The following is a 26,985-nucleotide window of genomic DNA, read 5'->3' as shown; positions in this document are numbered from 1 at the left end:
GGCGACGTGGCGGGTGCCTGTAGTCCCAGCTACTCGGGAGGCTGAGGCAGGAGAATGGCGTAAACCCAGGAGGCGGAGCTTGCAGTGAGCTGAGATCGGGCCACTGCACTCCAACCTGGGCGGCAGAGCGAGACTCCGTCTCAAAAAAGTAAAATAAATAAATAAATAAATAAATAAATAAATAAATAAATAAATAAATAAGTAAAAGTCAGGAAGGCTGGAAACGGCACCTGGGCTCTTCCCCAGGCCACCATCGGGTTTAGCTAATTTATGTTTTGCTTAGTTAATCCTCTCCCCGTTGTCCCAGAATTGGATTTATGCTTATGAGGTTGGAGTTCTTTATATTTCTTTACTTTTTATCTTTTCTGCAATCATCCATTACTGGGTAGAGCTCTTGTCTGTCCTGTTCTCCACGGTATCCCCAGAAGCCAGCACTGGGCCTACCACAAAGTAGACCCTTGATAAACAATTGCTGAGTGAATGAACTAATGAATGAATATCATTCTTTTATTTGACTATTTCCTATAATTTGAAATTTTCTGAACATTGAGGCTTTGGGTGATAACTAAATATGTTCATGGAATAGAACAGTTAATTTTACATGTCTAATTTATCTGAACTTTCTCCCAGAAAAATGTGTTTCCAAGCATTAGAACCTAGCAAGTTACCTGCAACTTGGAAATTGAATAAGGAATCCCATCTGAAAATGTAGAGGACACATAAAGTGGAATAATTTAAATATTTACTAATCACTTATGTTTTCAAAGCTATTTTAGGCCTGTGCCTTTTTCAATAGCAAAGAGCTGTCTATGAATTACCTGGCGTGCTTGTTTCAAATGCTGAGCAAGGGAGTCCAGGGCCTGGGAATCTGCATTTTGGAGGTATCTCAGGCGTTTGTTATCCATACAAAATTTTGAGAATGATCGTGAGGACATTAGGGCTATTTTTATCTCCACCTCATCAAACAAAATTCTTTTTAAAAAAATTGTTATTATACTTTAAGTTCTAGGGTACATGTGCACAACGTGCAGGTTTGTTACGTAGGTATACATGTGCTATGTTGGTTTGCTGCACCCGTCAACTCGTCATTTACATTAGGTATTTCTCCTATCGCTATCCCTCCCCTAGCCTCCCCATCTCCCAGCAGGCCCCAGTGTGTGATGTTCCCCTCCCTGTGTTCATGTGTTCTCGTTGTTCAACTCCCACTTATGAGTGACAACATGTGGATAAAATTCTTAACAAGCTATCAAATGTGTTTCAAATCCATTGATCCTTAGGTTTATCTAAAGATTCTTTAATCCTGATCACCTCTCGAGGTCACGAGCCATATCCATTTTTTGCTCCCTATGTGAGGTAGAAACATTGTATTTATCTAAAAGCATTGTATAAAAACATTGTATTTACCTTTCCCCAATTTTAATAGAGCAGCTATCTAATCTTACACTGACATCCCAGGCTCTAGTGCACTGAGCCACTCTCACATAGGATCAAGCTAGAAGTTAGAAGATCTGGTCCGGTTCCGCCACAAGATGCTGTGTGTCCTAGGCCACATTGCCCAGCCTCTCTGACCCCCGTTTCCTTGTCTAAGCTGGGGCTGTAACTGTTCACAGCCTTTTGAGTCTGCACATGCTCTAATTGGAGTCATGCTATAGACGAGGATCATGTACCCTCTCAGTCTTGTTTTTCAGCACTCAAAAGTCACACTTCTATGATCATGAATTAGGTTCAGAAAGTGACAGAGTAAGTAATCACAGGAGTGTCAAGAGCCCTACCCCACTGAATCAATTGTGACCAAAAAACTTTGGAATATAAACTTCTACAATACACACCTATAAGATATAATTACAAAAAAAAAAAAAAAAACTTGGGGGAAGACTTAGTTGACCATACAAAAATTAGGGTAGACCTGTGAGGCCACATACCTGCTGTTCTCCTCAGATGGGGAAGTGTTTCAGGGTGGGGCGCCTAGGCAATCTACTCTTAGGACTGTGTAATATTAAACCCAGAAAATATCTGGGTTGATCTGTCAACAAATATTCATTGGTAGCTACTATATGGCAGGCCCTGTTCTAGGTATTGGGGGCCTGTAGGTGAACCCTACGGACAGACCCATTCTTTCATGGAGCTAACATTCTCGTGGGGAAGAGAGGTAATAAACAATTCTAATGATGAATCAGTGATAGGGGATAAAGGGAATCAGTGAGGGAAGAGGGGATATAAACGCTGGGAGGCTGAAGGAGCCCCTTACGTATCATCCACGTGTGCAGACGCCATATTCACAGTTGAGAAAGATGAGGCAGTGACGGTAATGACCGACTTGAGCCTAGACTGCACCAAACTTGTCAGCAGCAGGGCCGGATGGAAACTGTCTTCCTGCAAAGCCAGGCTTTCCTTCACAGCCCCTTCTAATGATGTTTCTTTTCCTATCATTATCGAGCCCTTAGACCCCAGGATCGAGGGAGGGAAAACAAGCGCTCAAGCACCCCCTCGTTGGTCCCAGGACACAGGCTCTCGTCCATCCCCCATCACACCCCAGGGCCCAGGCAGAAGCCCGGCGGGGCGGGGCCTCGGACACGCGCCGGTGCGTCCAGCAGGTGGCAGCAGCGAGCGGCCGCGCCCCCCGCGCTGCCAACCCGCGAGCCCGCATCATGGATGTCGAGCTCTCCTATTTCGCATTGCTAGCCCTGGAATTCGAGACCCCAGACGAGGACCAGGATTCATGAATCAGTCGCAGGGGCCGGGGCAGGGGCCTCTGGCTCCAGACACTGGCCGAGAGGTGGGTTCCGGGGCGGGTCGCTGCTCCTTGAGGCCAGGCGGGGACGCGCTGCCCCCGCCCTGCCTCCCTGTGGTCCACACCCCCTTTGGGCTCCGGAGCCGCTGGGCAGGAATAGTCCGGGGTGCGCGCGAGCAGGCGCTGCCAACCCTACTTCTGCCCGGGATTCCGATCTGAGGAGCAGGAGGACCGGGGCGCCGGTGTCCTGCCGCCTCTTCCTCCTTGCTCTCACCTGCGCCTATTAGTCCACGCGCCTTCAAGGCCAGGGGCTACAGCCCAGACAGAGAGGGGACAGCAGAGGAGCGAGAGCACCTGAGGATACAGAGCTGGCACTGGACTGCCTTTTCACCCCCCAGGTGATGAGTGAGGTTCGAAGAACGGAAGATTTAAAAAGCAGCCGGGGCCTCCGTATTGAATGAAAGACCCAGTGCAAAGACATCACCATGAACACGAGCAGTAAGTGGATCCTCCTCTCCTTTGCCATGGGAACAGGGGTGGGGGCGGGAGGTGAGGGAGCCTGCGCTCGGGCTGCCTGGAAAGAGGAAGGAAGCCTGGCATCTCTGGACACATGACCCCCAGGCTCCTTTTTGGTGCTTTCCGTCCTCCTTGGCAGAGGCATAATAGCTTCATGACTCTGGTTTTTCGTGATAATTTTGCCAATATTTTATCAGCGGCGCCGGTCGCCTCTGCTGGGAAGGCTGCTTGTCTCCTTCTAGCACTGCCTGGGAAGGCCTAGGAAGCAGTGTGTGGCCATTGTCTGACTATGGGGGCTCTGAGGAGACCTCCCTGCACACATCTGGAAGGCACTGCCTGTCCCAGAGGTGGGAAGAGCAGGGAAGCTGGCCTGTGGGCAGGCCGGAGGGTAGGTGGGTGTGGGCAGGCAGTGGGCTGGGAAGCCGCAGTTTGATAAACAAATCATCACCAGGCCACCTTTGGGTCTGGAGATTGTGAAAGATCCAGCTCCGGAGTGTCTGCAGCCCGGTGGGTCCAGGCACTGGTTTCTCTATGGACCTGCAGGCTGGTTAGTTATCCTTGAGAACAAGAGGACAGGAACAGCCTTTTGGCCAAGGGCTCTAACATGCCAGAGGCAACAACTGCTTGCAGAGCGGGGACCAGATATTTTGCTGCCAGGTAGGGCCTCAGCTACTGAGAATGCAGTCCGAAATTCAAGAAGGCATAGTCTATTTCTCTTCAATGTAGCGCTGTGACCTGGGAGGGCATGTCTAGATTCCAGACTCACTCTCCCGCCATCTTTCTTGTCAGCTTGGCCTGTCTAGGTTATTCCAGCATCGCATGGGGCTGTTGAACCAGAGAACCCCTACAGTCACTTTCCTGGGTCTATGACTTTGTTATCAGTCCCCTCTCTGCATCTCAGACTGCTCACCTGTATGATGAGAAGGGTTGAATTAGAAAGCCTTCTAGTCAGCTAGGCACCGGTGCAGATGCCTGTAATCCCAGCAGTTTGGGAGGCAGAGGCAGGTGGATCACGAGGTCAGGAGTTCGAGACCAGCCTGACCAACGTGGTGAAACCCTGTCTCTACTAAAAATACAAAAATTAGCCAGGCGCGGTGGCATGGACCTGTAATCCCAGCTACTCAAGAGGCTGAGGCAGGAGAATTGCTTGAACCTGGGAGGCGGAGGTTGCAGTGAGCCGAGATTGTGCCACTGCACTCCAACCTGGGCAACAGAGTGAGACTGTCTCAAAAAATAATAATAATAATAATAAAAGAAAGGCTTCTAATCTAAGAATCTACAAGTTTTTTTCTTAAAAAGCTAGAGCTGAGCAACAAGGCCAGAACTATCAAGACCTTATTGAAGCAATATCCAGCCAAAACCTATTTCTTCACACACTCCACCCCACCCCCACCTCCATTTCAAGACTGTTGGCATAGAAGAGAAAAAAAACAACAACAACAAAGCAAAAGCTACTGAGATGAAAATTAAATATATTTATTTACTACATATTTGTATGATTCATCTCTCTGCTGTCTTCCTTTGTGTATTGCATATCTATGCTTAGCTAGCAAGTGTGGCTGGACTCTCTGTGCCTCTTACAGCCAAAGAATTTTGCCTTTTGATTTTGACAGGCTGGAATGGTGTTTTGGCTTCATACCAGGCTCAGGAAAAGAGGAAAATCCTGAAGCCCCTATCAGCTAGTGGGTCACATGTTTGCATTTGCATGTTTTCAGGCAAATAAAGATGTGAGTTGCCTGTCACTTCTCACTATCTCTAGGGGAAAAAAAAAAATGTATTTATGAGAGTCCTTTCCCACTAAGTGGCAGGAGAGAAAGATGGCTCATCTATTTTTCAAGGAACTATGAAAAGAAACCGGCAACTGACTCTGCCCTTTTCTCTCTCTGGAATGCTAAGGAACTCTTGTCCTGTTAGTAACACTGAGTATTCCTGAAAGAAGAAAACAGAGACTGTCCTTCTGAAAGCAAGAAAGAGAGAGAAAGAGGAAGGAAGGAAGGAAGGAAGGAAGGAAGGAAGGAAGGAAAGGAGGGAGGGAGGGAAGGAAGAAAAAAAGCACCAATAGAGTTGAATACTGACTGGCAAAAATGCCACTACTTTTTATAAGCAGGGAGAGTGTGTGTATTTTGCAGTAGTGGAAAATGAACAGAGGAAAGTAGTGGAAAATGAACAGAGGAGAATGACTCAGCAGCCCTGGAAGCCCCCAGGGTTCCCCCTAAGAGGAAATGCTTCTCTAAACAGACACCTAGGGGACACAGCAAGTGCAGAACTTTGGGGGCTTAACTCCATCATCATGGAGGTACCTCCCAAACCCAAGAGGGCTGCAAATGCAGAGAGTAGACATCAGATCTCACAAGAAAAGGAGTAACAGAGTCATAGGATGGTATGGATAGGGCATTGGCAGGGGGTCCTTGGGTGACCTGACCAAGCAAAAATCTCCCCTTTGAGATGTGAAATTCTTAACTTGATCCTCATGCCTGATACTATCCCTAATAGAAACTCTTGCTTAGTTTTTCTTTCACTTCTATTTATTTATTCCTCATTCTCTACCAGCCACCATGCCAAGCACTCCCCTGATTGAGTTCACCAGACTGTGCCACCTAACCTGTGACATGGGTGTTTTTCCTCATTTTATGGGTGAAAATTTGAAGCTGTGTTCAGAAATGTTGTAGTTAATGCCCAGTGGCTTCTTCAAGTCATGCAGTTAATTGTTGGGTTATGAAAGATACTTGGATGTGTAACACGTTTGACACTGAGTACAGCTCCTAATCAATGGTTCAAATGTCAACACTGAAATGGAGGCAAAATGTGAGATTACAGTCATCCCTTTGTACACATGGGGATTGGTAAAATTGTGTATACTAAGTCCTGCAGTCAGCCTTGTGGAACCTGCTTATAAAAAGAGTCAGCCCTCTGTGTAGGCGGGTTTCAAATTCTGCAAATACTGGGTTTTTTTTTCATTTCAACTTTTATTTTAGATTCAGAAAGTACATGTGCAGGCTTCGTTACATGGGTATATTGCATGATGCTCAGCTTTGAGATACACTTGATTCCATGACCCGGGTACTGAGCATAGTACCCAATAGTTAGTTTTTCAACTCTTGCTCTCCTCCCTCCCTTCCCCCTCTAGCAGTCCCCATTGTCTATTTTTGCCATCTTTATGTCCGTGAGTACTTAATGTTTAGCTCCCACTTATAAGTGAGAATATGAAGTGTTTGGTTTTATGTTCCTGAAATAATTTGCTTAGGATAATGCCCTACAGTTGCATCTATGTTGCTGCAAAGGACATGATTTTGTTCTTTTTTATGGATGCATAGTATTCCATGGTATATATGTACTACATTTTCTTTACCCAGTCCACTGTTGATAGACACCTAGGTTGATTCCATATCTTTATTATTGTGAATAGTGCTGCAATGAACATATCAGTGTGTGTGTCTTTTTGGCAGGACGACTAATTTTCTTTTGGATATATATCCAGTAATGGGATTGCTAGGTCAAATGGTATTTCTGTTTTAAGTTCTTTGAGAATTCTCCAAATTGCTCTCATAGTGGCTGAACTAATTTACATTCCCATCAATAATGTATAAGCATTCCCTTTTATTTGCAGCCTTGCCAGCATCTGTTGTTTTTTGACTTTTTAATAATTGCCATTCTGACTGGTGTAGATGGTATCTCATTGTGGTTTGGATTTGCATTTCTCTGATTATTAGTGATGTTGAGCATTTTTATTTTTTCATGTCTGTTGGTCACTTGTATGTCTTTTTTTTTTTTTTTTTTTTTTTTTTTTTTGAGATAAAGTCTGGCTCTGTTGCCCAGGCTGATGTTCAGTGGCACAATCATGGCACACTGTAGGCTCAGCCTTCTGAGCTCAAGCGATCCTCCCACCTCAGCCTCCTGAGGAGCTAGGACAATAAGTGAGTGCCACCATGCCCGGTTAAGTTTTGTATATTTATTTTGGTGGAGATGGGTTTTGCCATGTTGCCCAGGCTGATCTCAAACTCCTGGTCTCAAATACTTCAGCCTCTCAAAGTTCTGGGATTACAGTCATGAGCCACTGTGCCCAGCCCACTTCTATGGCTTCTTTTGAAAAGTGTCTGTCATGTCTTTTGCCCACTTTTTAATGGTTTTGGGGGTTTTTTGTTTTTGTTTTGCTTGTTGAATTGTTTAAGTTCCTTATAGATTCTGGATATTGGTCCTTTGTCAGATGCATAGTTTGCAAATATTTTCTCTAATTCTGTAAGCCGTCTGTTTACTCTGTTGATAGTATCTTTTGCTGTGCAGAAGCCCTTTAGTTTAATCAGGTCCCAGTTGTCAATTTTTGTTTTTGTTGCAATAGCTTTCAAGGACTTAGTCATAAGTTCTTCCCCAAGGCCCATGTCCAGAATGGTGTTTCCTAGGTTTTCTTCTAGAATTATTATAGTTTGAGGTCTTACAGTTACATCTTTAATCCATCTTGAGTTAATTTTTGTATATGGTGAAAGGTAGGGGTCCAGTTTCATTTTTCTGCATGTGGTTAGCCAGCTGTCCCAGCACCATTTATTAAATAGGGAGTCTTTTCTCCATTGCTTAATTTTGTCAGTTTTGTCAAAGATCAGATGGCTGTAGGCATGTGGCTTTATTTCTGTGTTCTCTATTCTGTTCCATTGGTCTATATGTCTGTTTTTGTACCAGTACCATGCTGTTTTGGTTACTGTAGCCTTACAGTGTAGTTTGAAGTCAGGTGATGTGATGCTTGCAGCTTTGTTCTTTTTGCTTAGGATTATTTTGATAATTTGGGCCCTTTTATGAGTCCACATGAATTTTAGAATTTAGAGTCCACATTTTTAGTTCTGTAAAAAATGATGTTTCTAGTTTGATAGGAATAGCATTGAATCTATAAATTGCTTTGGGCAGTATGGCCATTTTAATGATATTGATTCTTCCAATCCATGAGCATGGAATGTTTTTTTCATTTGTTTGTGTCATCTATGATTTATTTCAGTGGTGTTTTGTAGTTCTCCTTGTAGAGATCTTTCACCTCCTTGGTTACACATATTCCTAGGGTTTCTGTCTCTCTTTCTCTGTGTGTGTGTGTGTGTGTGTGCATGTCTCTTGTAAATGGGATTATGTTCTTGATTTGGCTCTCAACTTCAGTGTCATAGGTGTATGGAAATGCTACTGATTTTTGTACATTAATTTTGTATCCTGAGACTTCACCGAAGTCAGAGTTTTTGTCATGAAGGGGTGTTGGATTTTATCAAAAGCTTTTTCCATATGTTTTGAGATAATCATTTTTTTTTTGTTTTCCATTCGTTTATGTGGTGAATCACATTTATTGATTTGCATATATTGAACCAACCTTGCATCCTGAGAATAAACCCTACTTCATCATGGTGAATTAACTTCTTGATGTTCTGCTGGATTTGATTTGGTAGTGTTCTCTTGAGGATTTTTGCATCTATGTTCATCAGGGATATTGGCCTGTCATTTTCTTTTTTCATTTTGTCTAAATACTGTATTTTCAATCTGTCTTTAGTTGAAAAAGATCTGTGTAAGTGGACCTACACTATTCAAACCTATGTTGTTCAAGCGTCATCCATATAAGAAATTCCTAATCACTTTATCTGGAGAAGAGGAGCATGGGGCTGTGGTCTTTGAGCAGTGATAAGAGTTGATAGAGTGCAGGCCCTGGAATCAGACTGTTCCAGGTTCCAGTTCTCATTTTTTATGTGTTAGATGTGTGGTCTTCAGTATCGTTGTCTCATCGGCAAAAAATGGAAATGACGAGGCATACCTCAGCTGGGAATGGAAACCAAATGTTAATGTTTTGCATAGTACCTTGACTGTGGGCACAACTGGCATCATGTCAGTGATAGGTGGTCACACTGTCATTATCACTGTGGGCATCATTGTGGCTGTCATTGTGGATTTTATGACATTAGCAAGCAGGTCACACAATCTCTCAGACTTCAGTCACATCCTTCTCATGAATTGAGAAGCATACCTGAAGTGTGATTTTTTTAAGGATTAAATGGGATTATGAGATGTTTTATAAACATTTGTAAATTGTTTTTACTAATAAAAAATTATTAGATTACAAAAACAAGAGCATGCTTAGTCAGTTACTCTTCAGTGTGAATTTTAGTTTCATTAGAATCCTTTCTTCTGAAATCTAGCTGAACATTAAGAAAGGGGTAATTTTGGAGATGCTGGAGTGAGGTGGTGGGCAGACCTAGGTAGAGCACAGCAGGTGGGGTCCGGTCCTCATTCGGGAGAAAATAGACACCAAACATGTGAGTAGGACACCCAAGGCTCAGGAAGGCCTGGGCTCATACTGAGTCAGTACACTCGCTTCGGTGAAGGACTACAGAGGAAAGGAGGGAAACTGGCCAATCATTGCCACTTTGGCTTCTGTAGGGTGGATCCAACATTCAGCCTTTCTTTCCCTCATGAACTCTTAACCTATTCCAAGGATCTCTCATTTGTCTCCTGACCTACTGAGGCAGCCTCTAACTGGCCTTTCATCTGCGCCAGTCCCCTTCAGCCACCTACCGCATCCCCACTCTGTATCATATTCTGCTTAAAGCAAGGCTCCCATGCTCCCAAACTCCTCAACAAGCCTGTAGGGCCCTGTGTGGCCTGCTCCTGGCCTTGCTGACCAGCCCCATCTTGTCTACAGTGCACAGTTCTCAGTGTTCTTGTCACATGTGCCTTCTCCCATTCCCTCTAAGGGTTTGCTCCTGCTGACTTTACATGCATGGTTCCTTCTGCCTAGAAAGCCCTTTCCCAACTAACACCAGCCCCTCTGCCCAGCCCCACACTTTGCACTTCACCAAGGCTTGCCTCCTAACTCCCCAGAGCATCAAGTACACCAAGATCAATGGTACCATGTACCGCTCCTACTCATTTTATAGGCTTCCTCCTGCCTCTAGCCCCTTTGTTGGTCTTTACCATGGATTGGTGTGCTAACAAATTACTTTTTTGAAGTAGACTTTGTTCTGTTGAAGAGAGTATTGAAGGGTCATATAACTCCCACAAAGATGTCGTGGGATAAGTAGATACCATGCTGGGACAGCAAGAACCTGAGCTTTGGTGTATGGATTCTCATGTTCAAACTCAAGATCTATCATGTACTGTTTCTGTGGTCTTGGACAGAATAGATCATGTCTCTGAGCTGAATTTTACCATGTATAAAATGTGAGCAATAAATACCAATGTGCAGGGTTCTTGTAAGGATTAAGTGAAATAACATTAGAAACTCACTGGCATTGGGCCTCTGAATGGAGTTGAGTCTGAAGTTGAGTTGGCTGTTGGGTAAAGCAAAGTTCTGGAAAGTTTGGTATCATTAAAACCAAATCCTCTGATTAAAAATTAATCTGTTCTTCTGGTATTACAGTAGGTGCTGGATTTTCTATATAGGAAAGTCATAGCTCCCAGGAAGCCTACAGGAAGCTTATTAACCTGGCATTGTATATGGCATGGGTTGAAAAAGGGAAGACAGGAAGTTAGGATTCCAATTGTCCTGGTTCAGAAAACATCTGAGGGCCAAAATTTGGATGGTTATAAAACTAGAAGTAAGGGGAAACATCCTTTAGAAAATAAAGACTGCATGGCCTAGCCACTGATTGTTTTATAGGGCAAAGAGGAAAAGGAGGATTCTATTAGGTAGGGCCTTGGCAGAGAACACATTGGCAGTTTGAGGGGAGTTAAATGGAAGAACTCTTCACAAGTGTGTAAGAAGGACATTAAGAAACAAACAAGGAGACGCAAGCATGACCCAGTACTAGGAGCCTAGTAACTGTGGCACATGACCCACTGCTACCACAACTGCCCTCAGCTGGACCCAGAGACCCAGCTGGCTATGGGGTGAAGGCTGCCTGACAGGAACTGTGGCTGTGGCCCCAGAAAGGCAGCGAGCCTAGTTCCAAGGAAAGAACCAGGAGGATAAATATCCTGATCCTCCTCTTCTCTCTCCCTCAGATCTCCTATGGGTACTCCCCATTGGTCAAGTCCAATCAGAAGCCAGAGGGCAAGGAAGGCATTTGATAGGTCCATAATGGTCAGCAGCTTCCCACGGCATAGTCCAGAGTAGGGAAGCAGGCAGAACAGATCTGGAGAGGTAAGGGAGTTCAGAATAGAAGACACCCAGCACACAGGGCATGATGACCTTCCTCTGCTAATGCCGTTGCCCAGATCAAGAAATCTAAGGATTCCTGAAGAACAGGATCCCTTACACACAAGAACACAGTAGGATGCCCTCTCCAGAAATTCTACAGCTGCAAAACAGATAAAGTAGAAGTGATTATTTACTCTGCAAGGATAGAGATGGTTTTAAAACAGTGCTTCCCAAATGAATGAAGCAGTTGTTGATAGATGATTACGAGGCTAAGGAGGGGTTAGAGGAATAATGTAAGGAACAATTTAAAAATCATCCAAAATGACTATAACACATCTCAGAAAAATCACAATGTGATTTCAAGAGCACTTGGATTGCGTAAAGGAAGTGATATCAATTCTGAACTCCGGCTTTCCTATCTGGCAAAAGCTTTTTCTTGCTGAGATAGCATCTGCTGTGGTGAATGGTCAACAACTGGCTGTTACCCAACTTTAGGCAGAAGCCATTGTAAAAGTACAGAAAACAACCAGAAGTGTCCGAACACCTTCGACTTTCTGGGTATTTTGCCAGATAAATTCTTGCTTTGCAGTTCTTAAGGGCACAGACTGAAGCTAGGTTGCTGGGCTCAAGTTCTAGCCCTGCTTGTACTTTCTGTGTATCCTTGGGCAAGTCACTTACCTTCTCTGTGCCTCACTTCCTCATCTGTAATGATAATTACAAGGAGGCTAATAATAGTGCCTCTCTCATAGAGGAGTTATAAAGATACATAAGTTAGTTGTGAATTCCTTAGAACAGTGCATGACACATAACAAAGGTTTCTGAAATAAATAGTATGTATTAGTTTGCTAGGGCTACTGCACCAAAATGCTACAAACCAGGTGGCTTAAACAGCAGAAATGTATTGTTTTATAGCTCTGGTGGCTAAAAGTCCAAAATGAAGGTATTAGTAGGGTTCCTTCTGAAAGCTGCGAGACAAATATCTACTCGAGGCCTCTCTCCTTGGCTTGGAAATGGCTGCCTTCTGCCTGGGTCTTTTTACATCACCTTTATCCATGTGTATCTCTGTGTCCAGATTCCCCCTTCCACAAGGACACCAGTCACATTGGATTAGGACCCATCTAATGATTTCATTTTAACTTGATTACCTCTGGAAAGACTCTATTGCCAAATACAGTCATATTCTGAGGTACTGAGGGTTAGGGCCTCAATTATGAGTTTGTGGGGACACAATTCAATCCATAATAGAGTGCTTGTTAAGGAAATGACTCCTCAAGGAGGTTTTCTTGTGGTCTCGTTTCCCCTGAATGTCAGTCACTGTCCATGCTAGCATGGGATGCTGACAGTTGGTTACTAAATGCAAGAGTCACTAAGTTTATCTATCTAGTCTTGATGTTTAAACCCTCATTTTGCTATCCTTGACCCGTGGACATGGACCCTCTCCTCCTAAGAACCTGAAGGGAAGTGCTCACATGTAGGAGGTCCCCATATGGGAAGACCCCAGTAATTTAGCGTGTCCACAGCCAGTCTGCTTGCCATACTTTCCACCCCATCTGGTCGTTTCTCACAACTGTGGTGTTTCAATAGTGTAAGGGAATTTAGTCATGACATTTGTTTCCAATCTTCCTAGTTCCTGGGCCTGTCCAACACAGGCAATAAGAATTGGATTGTCCATTTGTTGATTCGTCAAGTATTTACTGGACACCAGCTCTGCACCAAGCATAATGCTGGAGATACAACAGTAAATAGAACAAATGTGGCCTTTAACATCATGGGTCACACAGCTGGGCAAAATGGGCCTCCTGGTGGCCAATGTAAAGGTATACGTCTTATTTGCCCTACACCAGGTTTTTAGTGAATTTGAATTATTTGCCAACAATGGGAAATTGGGAAATCAGAATTAGGATTTCTAGCTCTCTTCAAAACAAAACAAAATCGGAAGATTTTGCAGCCCCGACCTAATTTTTCTTCCTAACAGCAATCAATAAGATTGCCTGCTTTGGTTGGGGTATATACTTAGTCTCTGGCTTGCCACAATTATCACTTCCTATTAAATTACACAGTGACAGTTTAATATTTTTATGTCACCTTGCCACTGTGGTCCAGTAGATGATCCATAAAACATCAAATATGTAGAAGTGATTCTTCACACAGAGATGTGGAAGCTGCAGCACATCTGTTAATGATTATGGGAGAAAATTCTGTCTGAAGTTAGCAATTGATTAACATTGCCATGCTATTCAAGTCCTCATGAAGTGAGCAAAACCCTGCCTCATGTCGTTATTCCCCCAACTGACCCATTCCCAGAAGGGTGATGTCATATCCTGTTGGATACAGTTAGGCAAATAACAGGGCAAACAATGTCCTGCCCCAACCTCCTGGAGGTCAGTTTTGTTTTCAGAGAACCTAATAAAAGACAGTAGGACACAGAACAAAGGAGGGCAATTCTGGATAATTCTGATCCCAGATCTGGGCACCTTTTCTAGCCCAAAAGAGGGCGTCCGAGGAGGCTGGACTGTTCCAGAGAACGTTCTGACATACAGGACATGCCCGGTCCAGTTGAGAACATCTAGTCAACAGCATGAGCTCTATATGGGTTAGGTGAGTTTGATTAGCCACCCAGCTGAGGGGTGAGTGCTGAAAGTCCACAACAATGATTCCGTGTGGCTACTCACAACCATTCCTCTGTCATTACAGGGTCCTCCTGCTTGAGAAAGTAGATCATGCCAACATAATTTCTTCTGTTTAGGGCAGATTCTTCCTCATTCCTCCAGAAGAAATCAAGGTAGCAAATAATTCACAGAAAGCAAAGCACAGTGTCTGGCACATAGTAGGTACTCAAGAGATAACTGATGAATTAATGCATTCATGAAAAGCAGACTCTCTCTACTAAACCCTAAGATAAAGATAGATAAAGATCTCTTTCCTAAGCTCTAGGGTCATCTTTCTGATCATCTGCTAAGATGGCTACTGGAATATTCCCAAGGCACTTCAAATTCAACCTGAAATTTAATAAACTTACTCTCCTAAGAAAACAAAAACAAAAAGCCTACCTTAGCTCTTACAGTCCCAGTTGATGTATAGAACCTCTATCTAGCCAGTCATAAGTCAGTGATTAGAAAGCAGTCTTCTGGGACACTTCCCTTTCCTCCACTCTCTTGTGTTCCATCTGTTGCCACATCTGGTCATTTCTACCTCCCAGACATGACTTGAACTCTTCCCCTCCTCAATGGCCATCACTCCCTAATGTCTCCTACACCAGGCGTGGCAGCCATTGGAGGAAGAGGTTAGGGGAGCAGGAGTTGGTCTCAAGTTCAAGAAGAGGCAACTGAGCAGTGTGGCCTACTGGAAAAATGTGATTTCGGGCCATATGGACAGGAGGTGAGAGTCTCACTCTGCAGACCCTGATCAGGCTCTGTTTGAAACATTATGTTCAGGGAGGACAGTGGTCAGCCGGTGCATTCCCAGGAAAGAGTGACTGAAACAGTGGAAGGACTTGAAACGTGCTGGGGAGAGGATGTTTGAAGGAACAGTAGGAAGACACCAGGCAGCTCCATATGTTAGTTTTGTGTCTTCCTGAGAGTACGGATAGTCCCTCAGCGACTTCAGATTAGGTTTTATCTGGCTCCCTAAACATCTCTTAGGCCTTTTTTCTAAGGGTGTCACCAGCCAGACAAGGGGTACATACAGGCTCCACATGCTGCCCTGCTGTTCCCAGGGACTGTGGTGGCTGCTTGTGTGCCTGTGCCACAGCCCCACCTTCTCTCGCAGCAGAATGCTACTCTCTACTGCCTCTATCATTTCCAAAGCTTCTTCCTCGCATCTGCTTAATTTTGTGCAAAGCACAGGTCTTTCTCCACGGGCTGTTATCTCTTGCCCTCACCAGGCCAGCAGGGCCAATGAAACAACTGCTTTGCAAGAGTCTAATGACACAGTTGATCTATTTTAAGCACCTGAAGCACACTCTATCAAGTGCCAATCTTCCCGCCACAAGTCATGCTCAGCTTGCAGGAGCAGGGGCAGCCCGAGGTCTATTCCTGTGTTTTGAGATATGGGGAAATAGCCCAGGGATCCCAGCCCTGCCCGTCTGGTGATCGTCTAAAGCAACCATAAAATTAGATATTTTCACAGTCAGCCTGAGTGGTTCTTGAAGGAGAATTGCCTGTGATGTTAGAATTATATGGTGCAGGAACCTCAGGTGACTATAAATCCCTCTTTCAACTGGCAGAGACAGACCCTGGGCCTATTACATGCAGGGAGAAGGAACCTGAGAGGCAACATTTCAGGAACTGAAGCCCAGTCCCCATCAGAAATTCCTTAGACTCAGACTAATGTTTTCTCCTCCTCCTCCTGGTCAAGAGACTCTTTTCCAACTGCAGCCTGGGTGCAAATGTTTTACATCTATTATTTTATTTAATCCTTACAATAATCTTACATGGGCCTTCCTTGAATTCTGTGTCTAAGGAACATCCCCCATGTTGTATTTGCTCTCACCATTCTTCACAGAGATTACCACAGTCAGTGATTATTTTGTTCATTAGCTCATTTTCTTTGTTTCTATCTCTCATGCTCCTTTGACTATAAGCCACACGACGGTTGTGTGACAAACCCTGTCTGTTTTTTTCACTGCTGAGTCCTGCACACTCAACATGGTGTTTGATGCAGAGTGATGACCACTTATAAAAGCATTTATTGGACACATGAATGAGCCCACTTATGCTTCACAAAAGAATATAAAGAGGACACTGACATTATTCTCATTTTAAAACGAAGGAAATTGAGGCCCAGAGAAGAGATAGTTGGCTCCAAATCTCAAAGTTAAGAAAAGTGATGGAGCCTTGAGTGAATATGTGGATGGATTCATTTAATGAGGAATACTTCAATATCCTCATTTTACATAAAAGGAAAATGAGGTTCAAAGGTAAATTGCCTGGATAAAGTCAAATGAGACAGGAAGCAGACAAGCAGATGTTTAAACTGTTTTGGTCTGACCCTGAGGCCTCCTTTCCCTCCTCCCTGCTCCTCCTTTTTACCGTCTTTCTGTATTTTTACTGTGATGGAGATCGCCAGGGGAAACATGGATTGGGATGGCTGGTCTTCCTGTTGGATGTCTCAGCACTATTCACTCATTCACTCAGGCAGTGAAACAAATCTTCACGCTGTGAGACAGTGACATTCCACATTCCAGGCACCATGGAATCATTGATGCACAGGGCAGAGAACTGGACCTCAGACTGCTTCCATCCAGCATCTTGGAGGGGCAGACACAAGCATGCATGACTGTGATGTGGGAGAAACCATGGTGGGTGCTGAGAGGGAAGGGAAAAGTGCAGAGAAAGACAGGCCAGATTCCTCTGGAAGGCCTGGGAATGCTTGTTGGAGAAGATTCCATTCCACCTGGTCCTTGAGACAGGGAACAGACTTATGTTGTGTAGAGTCGAAGGAAAAGAAAGAGCAGTCTAGATGGGCTTACTCAGTTCCTGTGCAGGCATTCCACACACCCTAATGCACAATTCCTGAGTCCTGGGCCTTTGTCTGGGAACTGGGATGGAGACTGAAATAAAAAGACAGAAAGCCCTCATCAGGAGCTGTTAGGAAGTCCAGTTTGTGTATGCTAGAGAATGTGAGTATGTGGACAGTGAGAAAAGGCTGGGAGTTGGTGAGGATCAGATCTTTGAGAGTGTCAATGCCATGCTGAACAGTATTTGTTACAGTCTGTAGCCAGTGAGGAGTCAGGAGAGGTTTGGAGCCCAGTAGTGACCTGCCCAGAGCTGTGCATTATTTAGGAAGATCTCCCCAGCAGCACATACCTGATGCATCAGAGGGCCTGGCGGCAGTGAGAAGCAGACCTAGTGCAGCAGTGCAGTTGTGAGTGGATGAGAGGGAGAGTGGAGAGTGTGAGGATGCAGGGAGAATGAGCTCCCAATGGTCCTGAAGCCCTGCTGTGCATTTCTGCACCTATGCCCATGGTATATTCCAATTGCTGTATATTCCGATTTCTGGGACTGTGAAAACTGGTACTTTGAAAACTGGGTTATTGACCATACTGAGAAGCCTAGATCATATATATGATAAGAAGTTGAGCTATAGAATCAGACTGCCTGGGTCCAAGTTCCAGCTTGACCCTTAGTAGCTGTGCCGCCTTCAGAGAGTTGCTTTATACCAGACCCCCAAACTTCAGGTTCCTCTTAAGATGCGGATGATAGATGAACTTTAAGTAAGAGAATATATGTGAGATGCTTAGCGCAGTACCTGGCACATAGAAAATACTCAATAATGATTAATAGTGATAAGTAATGAAGCACATTTGAATGTACTATGTTGGGGAAACCCCTTTTAAAGATACAAAATAACCAACACATGGTATTATTATGATATAGTCACCACTCGGTCATTCCACTAGGAAAGAAGAGTGGTATATATATTGGTAACACAGGACTTTTTAAGCTAATATTTAAGGAGCATTTTATTACATGTAAGACCCTATTCAGACATTTTCCATGTGTTACCTCTTTTGGTTCTTGGCATGAGTCAGGTGTGAAATAAATGTTGGAGAGGGCAATTCTGATTAAGCAGGAAATACGTCACATTAGTCCAGGGACTGGTAAACCTTTCCTGTAAGGGGATTTGCAAGCTACACAGTCTCTGTGGCATGAAACCTGCCATAGACAATGTGTAAAGAAATGGGTAGGGCTGTGTACCAATCAAAATTTATTTACAAGAATAAAGGTGGAGGGTGATTTGGCCCATGAGCCAGTTTGCTGACACCTATACTGGATGACCTCAAAGGTCTTTTGCAACTTTGAGATTCTAGTCTGAGATTCTAGTCCAAATGATGACAAAGAAATGTCCAATCCTTCTAATTTAGTCTATCTTTGTAATCACAAGGGGTGTTACTTCAAATAAGATAGAGAAGGTCATTGGCAATAGACACAGAGAGGACCAAAAAGCTTTCCATTCTTTGTGTTGCCTTCGTAGTCAGCACACCTCATAACTTACACTCTGGTATTATATGAGTCTTCTCAAGTGGCCATTAAATGCCAAGCTGCACAGACTGCCCTGGGATCTGCAGAGTAAACAGTTCTTCAGAGGCAGAGAATGATACTCAGAATGATACTCAGACCAGAGACTTTCCCATTTGGGAAGGAGCATACAGGACAATGTTCCATGGCAACACTTCGGTATCCAGAGCAAATCCTCCTTCTTTGCTCCCCATTCACATTTCCTACTCACAACCCACATGCCTTGTAGCCTAATATGATAGCCCGGGTGTCTGCTCAGCATGTTTTATCCTTCCTCCTTCTGATTCTTTATGAGAATTTCTCCCCATCTCCTTGTCATGCTAATGGACTGTCACCGTGGTGCTCTGTCCCCCATGCCCCGCCCCTGAAAATGACATATGACTTGTGCTAGCCAATCAGAGTTTCCCATCCACCTTGGCCACAAGGATTTGCTCATCAGTGGAAATTAAACCCAAGATAGGCCAATCAGAGTATTCCCTGGAATTGGATAGGGAGATATTCAGAAGAAGAAGTATTTATTCCATTGAGGTTGCTGACCTAAGGAGAAAAGAGTGTGGGAATACCAGTGGCCATGATTGTCGAACATGAAGAAGCCATCTGCAAAATAAAGTCTTAGCTCTGACCATATAGGAGAGCCTCTAATCCAGCCATACCCGAAGCCAGAGCCACCTCAGACCCCAGACTTCCTAGTTGTAAGAACCAACAAATTCTCATTTTGCTTAAACTGGTTTCCACTGGGTTTCTGTAAAGTACAACTGAAAGGGTACCAACAAAGGCACTTTTTAAAAACCATTATTTCCAGTTGGCAGTTGCCCTTACAATGACCCCTATTTATCAACAGCCCAGCCATCTTTAGGCTTAAATACTCTGCCACCCTGCTACCTCTCATTCACTCCTGAAGTGATTTTATTCCCTCCTCTGAAGTCCTTGGCCCTTAGTTTAAAACATTCTTATAATTACAGGTCATTTGCTGTGAGTCAACATAATTTATTCATGTGCATTTCTTAGTGCCTTCTTTTAGATTATAAACTCTTTGAGGACAGAAATCACGTGTCTGTGGGGTATAATGTATTTGCTCCCCAATTGCAAGCCAAAGATCACCGTGGAGCCATGGAATTATTGCTGGAACTTACAAATCCATGTGTGCTCCTAATTCAGATGCATAATGCCTGTCAAATGCATGTGTGTGAAAAAAGTCAACATGGCAGAAAGCTAACATGTAAGTATTACTTAAATGTAATACTAAAATACAGAGGCTAGCAAATATTTTTTATGTTAAAAAGGAATCCTCAAATGATCTAAATGTGGTTGCATGGATGTATATATATGTAAAACATTTTGAGCTGTATATATGTTTAAGATTTATATACTTGACTCTATGCAAGTTATGCCACAATAAAAAGTAAAAAATAAAATAAAAATAGAGAGTCCTTATACTTGACAAGTCTAGTCAACCATCACTAGCACTGTTACAAGGTCGATACCAATACACAAAAATTAATCCAGGATAGATCACAGACCTCAGTAAACCAAAAGCTAAAATTATACAGCTTCTAAAAGAATATGTAGGAGAATATCTTACAACCTCAAGGGAGGCAATGACTTCCCAGAACACTAAAATTGGTAAAAAAGGGGAAGAATTCTAACAGACACATCACATGTACAAATGGTTAATAAGCTCATAAAAAGGAGCTTAACATCATTCGTCATGTTAAATGCAAATTAAAACCACCTTTTTACAGCCTCCCAAATGGCTAAAGTTCTGGTGAGAATGTAAAATGACAAAACAACTTTGGAAAACTGATACAGTTTTATAAAAATTCAACATATACCTGCCTATGATCCAGCAATGCCTCTCCTAGATATTTCCCTGTGAGCGATAGAAACACATATCTGCAAAAAGATTTATGCAAGAATGTTCCTGGCAGCTTAATTCATGATAACCCAAAGCTGGAAACAACCCAAATGTTTATATATAGACAAATGGATAAACAATCTGTGGTTATATTTACACAATGGTATACTATTCTGCAATAAAAAGGAACAAAGTATTGACACATGCCAAAACATGAATGAATCTCAAAAACATGCTGAGTAAAAGAAACCACACATAAATGAGGGCATACTGTATGATTCCATTTAGATGGAATTCAAGAAGGCAAAACTAATCTATGTAGACAGAAATTATAACAGAGTTTGCCTTTGATTGGAGGAGGGGTGACTGATTGCAAAAGATTGCAGCAAATTATCTAGAGTGATAGAAATGTACCTTATCTTGATTAAACTGTTGTGGGCTATACACTTGTCAAAATTCATTGTATTTAAAATCTATATGTTTCATTAATTGCAAATCATGCCCAATTTAAACATATATGTGTGTATCCCCTTGAACACAGTATGTGTGTATATACATATTCCCTTAAATGGAGTCCTAGGCTTGGAAACAGAAGAACTAACTTCAGATCTTAGCTCTCCTGCTAACTCTGTGACCTCTGAGGCCAGTATCCTTATAGGTTCTATGGCTCCATCCTATCAGTCTTGCTTACCTCAAAGAGCTGTTTCAACTATAATAACACCTGTGAAAATTTTTGGTAAACCTTTAAGTATTGTACAGTTCAAGAACCTCCTCTCCAACTTATTTTGTGCAAGCATCTCCCTGGCCCTGATGTTCCAGCTGCACTGGCCTCCCTAAACTCACCATGTGCTTTCCAGCCTCTGGACCCTTCCTTGCACATGCTGTTCCTCCACCTCATTTGTACTTATCCCTGATTTTCCACAGACAGCCCCTCCCATCCTTGTAGTCTCAGCTGAAATATTTTACCTTCAGATTACCTGTCCCCACTCCTTATTTATATCCTTCATTCTATTTGTCACACTTTGTAAATATCTGTTTGTTCACTTGTCACAGATCTTTCCCACAGAATTATTAACTCCCAAAGCATAGCAAACATGATGGTTTTATTCACTAGAGTATTCCCAGTTCTTAGCACATAGAAATTACCTGGTAAGGCCGGGAACAGTGGCTCACACTTTTGGGAGGTCAACGTGGGTGGATCGCTTGAGGTCAGGAGTTCGAGACCAGCCTGGCCAACATGGTAAAACCCCATCTCTACTAAAAAAAAAAAAATACAAAAATTAGCCGGGCATGTTGGTGCACACCTGTAATCATAGCTACTCAAGAGACTGGCACAGGAGAATCACTTGAACCGGGGAGGTGGAGGTTGCAGTGAGCCAAGATTGTGCCTCTGCACTCTACTCTGGGTGACAGAGCAAGACTCCGTCTCAAAAATAAAAAAAAACAAAAGAAAAGAAAGAAAGAAAGAAAAAGAAATTACTCAGTAAATATTGATGAATAAATAATTGTGCCAACAAACATGAACTTTGGTGTATAAACTTTGTAACCTGCTTGTGCTGACTCAGGACTTTCTGCTTGCAGCCAGGTCTTCCCTAGGGCATGGTGGGTGCCAAAGAATGACCCCAGGTTAAAGCTGGTGTCACTGTAGTGTGCTCACTCAGGAAAAGCTTTTTGTGTCAAGGGACTCAGGGAAGGCTTAGGACATCCTGTGCTTTGGAAGACAGAGACACTTTGTAGTTATGGCTATACTTGATGGCTCCTCTGTTGGGCTGTAAGCCGGGGATTCTGTATGCACCTCCAGGCTGGGAAGATTCTGAAGCACACACAGGCTAACTGTCTAACATGGGCGAATTGTCCTTCATCTCCAGGGCCCTCCTTATCCCAAGCCCAGCAGTGGGCCCGAGAGCAAGCAATGAATGCCTATGTTCATATCATCTTACTCAGCTCTTTTCCCATCTCTCAGCCAGCCAGGGGTCTTCTTAGCCGTAATCCCCTCCCTCTCTCTCTTCCCAATAATCAGACCACCTTCTTTCTTGGGTTTTCTGGATGTGGATGTGGCTGCCCTCACCAGGGTTGTTTCTGTCCTTTGAGTTAGCCCCGGGTCCAGAGCCTGTCCTCTAGCCCAGGGTACCTGGGCATCACCCACAGCTCATCTGCCCGCAGGAGCTCTCTGAAACCTTCTGTTTACAGTGGAAAGTGTTTGCTGACCTGGATTATTTTGGGTCTGTGACATCAGTGCTATGGGAAATGCTCCTTAGCCAGTAGCAAAGTCCACTTGAGGGTACACACTTAGAGAATGCTCTGGGAAAGACTTAGGGGCTCTGAGCCAGGTGAGAGCCCACCCCTCCCCCCACCTACTTCCCCCATGGCCAAAATTCTGCCTTCCCTCTGCCTGCCTGTCTCTCTTGAAATCTGTATTCTTTTCAGCAGATAATGTCAATAAGCCCTTTATGTGAGTAGGATTTGGAGCTTCTCTGTTTCTCATCTGAAAATCTGCCCTGTGCCAGTGAGTTTGGGCCTCTGGCCCACACGTTAATTATTGTACCAGGATTCCTGGAGTCGACTGGGGACAGAGTGCCTCTTTGGTTAGAAGAGGGGTATTCTGGCAGTATTTCTTTTTTGAGGCATTAATCTAGCTTAGAGAGGCTGAGCAAGTGAAAATCCTTCTGTATTCCTTTGATATTTTTTCCTTTCCTGTTTGAATGCCACACTTAGCTGGGGTTTGGGAATCAAACATTAATGAATCTCTTGGGGTTTCTTGAATTTACATTGTAATAGTCATTTTTTCTGCCATTAGTACCAAGGAAAAAAGCCAATATTTTAGGACACAGAATGGTAGAAAGGGGTCTACTTTGTGTGTGTGTGTGTGTGTATGTGTGGCGTGTGTGTGTGTGGTGTGTGTGTGTGTGGTGTGTGTGTATGTGTGATGTGTGTGGCTATGTGTGGTGTGTAGTGTGTGTGTGGGTATGTGTGGTGTGTGTGTTGTGTGTGTATGTGTGTTGTGTGTGGCTATGTGTGGTGTGTGTGGGTATGTGTGGTGTGTGTGTGTGTGTGTGTGTGTGTGTGTGGCTATGTGTGGTGTGTGTGTGGTGTGTGTGGGTATGTGTGGTGTGTGTGTATGTGTGGTGTGTGTGGCTATGTGTGGTGTGTGTGTGTGTGTGTGTGTGTGTGGCTATGTGTGGTGTGTGTGTGTGTGTGTGTGCCTAAAGAGAAGAGAAAGCTTACTGAACTAGGAGTCAGAAGGTCTGTGTTGAAGTTTGGGCACATTCCCCAATTCCCCAAGCCTCTGTTTGCTCATCTATAAAATAGACAGAGTGGTCCTTGCCTCACCTGATTCGTGGTTGGTGAAGATCAAATGATGCAATGAATGAGAAAGTCTGTGTTAGCCTCTGTTTTGCTAGTTATTAAACAGATGCCTTCCTCCCTTGCCTGTTCTTTGAGAATAAAGCCAGAAAAGATTTGAATTGCTTTTTTATTACTTTTGGTTGCTGGCTGTGTTTCTTTCAATCATTAAAACTTAATACAACTCAACACAGAAATTGAGCACAAGGCAAACACAGCTTTATTTGGGTTATAGGTAAATGGGGCAAGGTAAAAAGACTCAGTTCATTGTGGGTCTAGTGTCCTCATATACAATTGTCTTAATTTCAAAATGTTTCATCCCACTGTTAGACCATGCATCCCTTCATGTGTTTCAGTATCTCATTCCAAAAGCATAGTCTCTACAACTAAATGATGATCAAAAGAGACACAGAATAGTGACCATAGCATAGAGGCTTCGCTTTTTCTCTTTGTGTCTGGAAAGGCGTGATCAATCCAGACCAGAAAGAAAGAAACCTTTCATCATGCCCATCAGAGCAGGTGACTCATTTTCGCCGACAGGCCCACAATTTCACCTTTCAATTCCTTTTACAATTCCCAGAGGAATGGTGCTGTCATCAGGATTCATCAGTGTCTAGACTGGGAAGAACATCCTGCGTGCCCCTCCATAGGCCTCATTTTTTACCAGTCCCCTCGCTCGATGCTCTTGACACTTTTCAGCTGCTGCTTAGACAGTTTCTCCCGATGGCTAACCTGACCAGGGCAGTGGGGCATGAGCAGACAGGACTTCTCCCTGCTGAAAGCCACCTGCTTCAAAATGTGTTTTCTAGGACACGTAACCCAGCTGAACAGGAAGCATCTCTGGCGTGTCTGTTTTGGAGTGGGAATCTCCTAGTGTGGAGAGGGAGCAGGATGCATTGGAAAAGGAAGGAGGCCAATGAGGCTGCTTTCTCCTGCCAGAGGGAAGCAGAGTCTGAGACAGGCTGGGCAGGCCAACAGGGGCCAGATCACACAGGGCCTTGTGGACCATGGCAAAGAGTCTGGCTTTATCCCAAGAGTGGAGTGAAGTCATTGAATGGTTTTAAGTTGCCACTGGAGGTGGTGGGAGTCTGGGTTAAGCATCATCAGATTGCATTTTGAATGTATCCCCCTGGCTACTGTGTGTAGAATGAGTGAGGAAAGGAGATCACTCCTTAGAACCTGTTGGGATCCTCCAACCAGCAGATGATAGGGCTGGGACTTGGGTAGATAGGGCATGGCACCTTCTACTACAGGGCCATTGCATGGTCCTGATTCCCTGACAGCTTTTATATCCTTTGTGCTATTTAAAATAATTATTTACAGTGTTAGTTAGCTAGAGCTGCCATAACAAAATGCCACACACGGGGTGGCTTAAACAATAGGAATTTAGTTTCCCACAGTTCTGGGGTCTAGAAGTCCAAGATCACGGTGTGGGAAAGGTTGGTTTCTAAGGCCTCTCTCCTGGCTCGTAGGTGGGCGTCTTTCCCCTGTGAGTTCCCGTGGCTGTCCCTCTGTGCATGCCTGTGTCCCATCCCCTCTTATAAGGACACCAGTCATATTGGGTTAGAGCCTACCCTAATGACCTCAGTTTGACTTAATTTTCTCTTTAAAAACCCTATTGCCAAATACAATCATATTCTGAGCTACTGAGGGTAAGGACTCCATCACGTGAAATTGAGGGGTGAGAGAGAGAGGGACAAGAGGACACAATTCAGCCATCACAGAGTCCCTCCTCACGTTTTCTCTTCCCCTAATGTCAAGTCTGTGCTTATCCATCACTGTCTGAAGGTGTCTCTACTTCCTTTGTTGCTGCTTTTAGGGAAGATGGTCTTTCCCCAGGTGAGCCCTTCTTGTTTGGTCACACAACAAGTCAACGTTTTGTATTTCCAACATACTTTTTAATGGATTTCCTATAAAGGGGATTTAGATAGTCTTTCGTATTTCTATTATTTTTTATTGCCCACCCCCCCAATGCACGGTAATGCACCTTATATGTGGTGGAAGTTGCATAACCATTTGACGGGTTTCATTTGGGTTTTGTTCTTCCACCAGAAAGGTGAGCTTGACTGTGTTGCGATTTCCATTACGGCGTGGTTTAGCCACAGACATTTCCTGTGCTGGTTGTTTCGTGGGAACAAGTCTGTTGCATTTGCCTTCCTTGTGGGCTCAAGAAATACCTGTTGTAGGAAACAGCTGTCACATTTATGCTGACCAAAAACTTAACTCCTCAGCTCATCCCATAGGTGTGTCCAAATGTTTGTTGAGTGCCCACAAGAATACTCCAGGGTACACAGAACTGAGTAGCATCCCTCCTCAAGTAATTTGCAGTCTGATAGAGAAATAAAACAAATAAAAAGGTAGGTATCTTATAGGTGAACTATGCTGCAGGTCAGTGGTTCTCAAAACATAGTCTCCAGACCCACAGGATGAACATCATGTGGGAACTTGTTGGAAATGCACAGTTTCAGTCCTTACCCTGGACCCCCTGAGTCAAAAACCCTGGGTCATGTGTCATAACAAGACATCCAAGGATTCTAATGCATTTGAGAATGCATCAGGATTGAGAATGCATCCTTTTGAGAACCACTGCTTAGCCATAAGAAGCACATGACATGAGATTTTTAAAGAAAGCTCATACTTGGAGAGGGAGGAGGGGAGAGGCAGGAAGTATTTCTAGAAGTGTGTTGCATATGAGATAGTCCTTGAGGAGTGGGTAGGATTTTTATATTTATATGTAGATGATCATATTTACTGTAATTGCCATCTGTATGTTTATGTATTTCTTTTACAAAAGTAATTAACAGCCTGGACTCTAACTTGAAAGATCTGCTAGCTGTCCCTTTCTTGCATTTTAACTGGCTCACTGTGAATCGAGGCTTCCATCAACATATGCTCAGTTGTAGAACTGGTAATTATGGTTGGAGGCTTTTTGTTGGAGGACACATTTCATTCCAAACATAGTTTCAGAACATAGCTTGATTTGAGGGTAGAGATTCTACCTCTATATACTTAAGACAAAATCAATTCAAAGCATCCTTGAATCTCACAGTGGGAAGAGGCCTTCAAGGTCATCTAGTCTAATAACTCCAGCAAATAACCTCTGAGCAGGCTTTGTAAAATAGGTGGCATCAGTTCTTCTCTAGCCCATTGAATGATTCTGTAGCAAGAGTGGATAAACTGTGGCTCAAGGGTCAATTCTGACACACTACCTGTGTTTGTATATAAATTTTTATTGGAACACATTTTTGGAATACATTTATGCATTGAATTGAATACATTTACGTATACATTTTATTAGAATACAGATTTTTATTGGAATACATTTATGTATTGTTTTTGGTTGTTCTTGGACTATAATATTATGCAAACCTTTAATCTCCTCTTTAAGACTTTGTATTAGTAAGAACTCTTAGAGTACAGGTAACCA

The 26,985-nt window shown here is 43.5% G+C and overlaps 1 protein-coding gene across 1 annotated transcript in view; it reads left to right on the top strand.

Moving 5' to 3' along the window:
- Positions 1 to 2,605: 2,605 nt before the first annotated feature.
- ABLIM3 (actin binding LIM protein family member 3) overlaps positions 2,606 to 26,985 on the top strand; it is a 119,812-nt gene continuing 95,432 nt past the window's right edge. The window contains exons 1-2 of the mRNA XM_023227081.2: positions 2,606 to 2,776; positions 3,130 to 3,229. Coding sequence (XP_023082849.1) covers positions 3,217 to 3,229 — 13 coding nt within the window. The 5' untranslated portion in view covers positions 2,606 to 2,776; positions 3,130 to 3,216. The remainder of the gene's footprint in view (positions 2,777 to 3,129; positions 3,230 to 26,985) is intronic.

The sequence above is a fragment of the Piliocolobus tephrosceles genome, chromosome 4, assembly GCF_002776525.5.
Source record: "Piliocolobus tephrosceles isolate RC106 chromosome 4, ASM277652v3, whole genome shotgun sequence".
NCBI lineage: Eukaryota > Metazoa > Chordata > Mammalia > Primates > Cercopithecidae > Piliocolobus > Piliocolobus tephrosceles.
Note: the sequence above shows the minus strand (reverse complement) of the source record. Positions and strands in the feature narration are given on the sequence as shown.